We start from the raw sequence: 2,976 nt of genomic DNA, 5'->3' as shown, positions 1-2,976 counted from the left end.
AGGGATGGGCACAGGCAGCATGCTCCTGGGCATGGCCTCTCCTGTGGGCAGCCCCAGCTCTGGATTAGACCTCTCCTGCCATGGCTAGAAGGGCTTTTTCCAGCTGGCAGGCTGGCCTCTCCCACCTTGGAGCTGGTGGGATGCCTGGTTTGGTACCTGGCACCATGCTTGGCTGCAATCCCCACCTGCTTAGCCACTGCTGTCCTCTCCTAGCTCTGACCTGCAGCTTCGGCTGGAGATGGTGATGGCTGAGAACCAGGAGAAGATGGACACCCAGGCTGCCACCATCGCCAAGCTGAACAAGGCACTGAGGGGCAAGCTAGAGGTGAGCCAGTGCCAGAAGTGGGCCAGCACTCACCCCAGGGCAGAGCCGAACTGGGACGGGTGCTGATCTAGGACACAGAAATCTGGGTGACCGGCTCCAGTGATGCCCCATGGGTGCTCCTGGCTTGTCTGACCTTCTCGAACATAAGAGAACCCGCTCTCCCCCAGGGTGCTGGGGGTGGCTGGGGCCAGGCACTGCCTGAGACTGCTTCTTCCTCCACGCAGAACGAGAAGGAGCTGCAGGACGTGGTGAAACAGCAGGAAGAGAAAATGCTGCAACTCATCGACAAGAGTGGGGAAGTCACAGTGCGTCATGGGGGCCCAGCCGAGCTGCATGCCTGGGGGGTGCTGGTGCAGGACCCCTCTCAGCATCTCCTTTCCCCCTGCAGAGGCTGAAGGGAGAGGTGTCCCAGCTGAAGCGCTTGCTCCAGCATGCAGAGACGGAGGCTAAGGTGCTGAGGGAGGAAATGCGGGGGCAGGAGCCTAAGGTGGATGCTGCCTATGTCCAGGAGCGAGTCCTGCTGTGGCAGGAGGTGAGGCTGGGGGCCTGCCAGGGCTGAGGGCTCCTTGTGTCACCACCCTCTGTGGACAGGGGACCTCTCCAAGACCTTGCTCGTTGAGCAGACAACCAGTGGGGCAGCAGGGGAGAGCCCCCCACCCCACAGCTCTCGCCCCACCATGAGCTCTCAGCAGTGCTTGCTATGTTTGCAGGTGGACAAACTGCGGCTGCTGCTCCTGGAGAAAGAGGATGAGAATCTGCTGCTCTCTGACAAGTACCTGGAGCAGGTACGGGGAGCCCTGAGGGGCTGCCCTAGCTCTAGCCCCCTCTCCATCCTGGGCCCATCCCTGTCCAGCTTTGGGACAAGTTCCCAACAGGCATCTCCCACCGTAGGTCCGAGGGCTGGAGCTGAGGCTTCATCATGCCCAGAAAGTGCTGAGGACCCATGAGGAGATGCAGGAGAAGATGAAAGAGGTGAGGTTTGTGGTTCATCGCTCTTGCCCTTGCTGTGACTGCAGCAACACAAACACCTCATCCCCCCCCCCAAATGCTGTCACTAAACACTGCTGCTGTCCCCAGGTCCTGTTGGCTGTCCCTGAAGTGGCAGCGGGATGCCAGGAGCTCCACAGCCTCCTGCGGTACTTGGGCCTGAAGCCGGCCAGTGGCAGCAAGGAGGCTGCTGAGCCGCTATAGCCCATAGCGTGAAACCTTCCTCTTCTTAATGCTGTAATTATTTATTGAATAAAGTTTTGTTGGCTTTTACCCTGCCTGCTACACGGATGCAGGAAGTGCCTGGTGCCCTAGGTGTGGACAACTCCTCCAGCCTGTGCCGGTTGTGCCCGTTCTGTCCCTGTCACGGGGCTGCAGCTACAGCTCCCTGCCACCCTAGGGCCTCTCCTTCCTGGCGCAGGACACGCATCCCCCCCCTGCTGGTGCTTGCTCTCATTAAGGTGCTGAGTTCCCTGGGCTTGCACCCCATGGCCCTGGCAGCAGCCAGCGTGCCTGGGCTGACCTAGCTTCCCTCCCTGGGCCCCTGCTCCTCCTCCTGCCCTAGATTCCCTCCGTACTTCTCCCTGTCCTGCTTCCCCCTGCAGAGGGGATCGGAGGCTGGATCCTGCACCCCCATGGTGGGGCTGTGGGCCACGTGCCTGTTGCATGGGGATGGTTCCCCTCCCAGCCTGGCTCCAGCATCCCCTGGGTGGCTGGGAGCGCTGCCTGCCAGGCTCTGGGAGCTCTGCCAGCTCCTGCTTCCCCCCCCCCCCCTTGGTCCCCACTGCTGCACGGAGTGGGGGTCCCCAGGGTCTGCTCCCAGCACAGCTCCAGCCTCAGGTCCCTTCTTCCCTGCTAGGGCATCTCCTGTGGGATCCCCCTGCCGGCATCCCTGACCCCAAGGATGTTCCCCGCTGCCATGGGGGACCATGTGGCACCTCCCTCCCCCAGCACGGCCCAAAATAGCAGCGTTCAAACAAGTGCTCTGGTTTTTAATGGACTGTTTCTCCTGCCTGGGGAGGGGGGGGGATCACCTTCCCCTGCCCTCCACCCCAGCCCTGCTGCCCCGGGCAGGGCGGGTGCTGCGACACCCTGGGAGCTGGCACCGTGATTGACCCCTGCACCCAGGAAATGGAGGTGCTTACGGCTGCGCTTCTATTTACCGGGTGCGTGGGTGGCTCAGGAGGAAGCAGTGCTTGCTGATCCCTGGCATCACCTCCCTCCCCACTGTGGCTGGGACCCCACTGGCAGGGGGTCAGATATGGCCCCCCAAGATGAGGGGCCGGCAGTGGGTGCCCCAGGCTGTGCCCGGCTTGGGGATGCAGGGGAGATGCACCCCCCTCCCTGGATTAGGGCCATGCGGGGCGGCTGAGCCCTCCTTGTACGGTGGGGATTCAGCAGAGCACAGCCCTGGCAGCTGGCCCGGTGGGGTGAGCGGGGACACCGCTATTGTCCCTGCGCCGGCTCTGGGCGGCTTTCTGGGGGGGAAACTGGTCTCCTGTGAGAGCTCTCACCCTGTCCTAGGGGGTGTGGGGCTCTGCGCTGGCGGGGCTTGGCCCCTGGTACCAGAGGTGATGCAGTCAGGGTCCCTGGCACGGCAGTGGGCTGGGGCAGGGGGGTCCCCAGCCTGGGGGTGGCACAGGAGGGTCCCTGGCATGGCAGTA

The 2,976-nt window shown here is 63.2% G+C and overlaps 1 protein-coding gene across 1 annotated transcript in view; it reads left to right on the top strand.

Moving 5' to 3' along the window:
- SPAG5 (sperm associated antigen 5) overlaps positions 1-1,516 on the top strand; it is a 7,987-nt gene extending 6,471 nt beyond the window's left edge. Inside the window, exons 18-23 of the mRNA XM_035900557.1 lie at positions 194-325; positions 550-630; positions 714-857; positions 1,036-1,110; positions 1,217-1,297; positions 1,403-1,516. Of these exons, the coding sequence (XP_035756450.1) occupies positions 194-325; positions 550-630; positions 714-857; positions 1,036-1,110; positions 1,217-1,297; positions 1,403-1,516 (627 nt within the window). The remainder of the gene's footprint in view (positions 1-193; positions 326-549; positions 631-713; positions 858-1,035; positions 1,111-1,216; positions 1,298-1,402) is intronic.
- The last annotated feature ends 1,460 nt before the right edge of the window (positions 1,517-2,976 follow it).

The sequence above is a fragment of the Egretta garzetta genome, unplaced genomic scaffold, assembly GCF_000687185.1.
Source record: "Egretta garzetta isolate BGI_Z169 unplaced genomic scaffold, ASM68718v1 scaffold108, whole genome shotgun sequence".
NCBI classification, from domain to species: domain Eukaryota; kingdom Metazoa; phylum Chordata; class Aves; order Pelecaniformes; family Ardeidae; genus Egretta; species Egretta garzetta.
The sequence above is the reverse complement of the archived record's forward strand: the minus strand, read 5'-3'. Positions and strand labels throughout refer to the sequence as shown.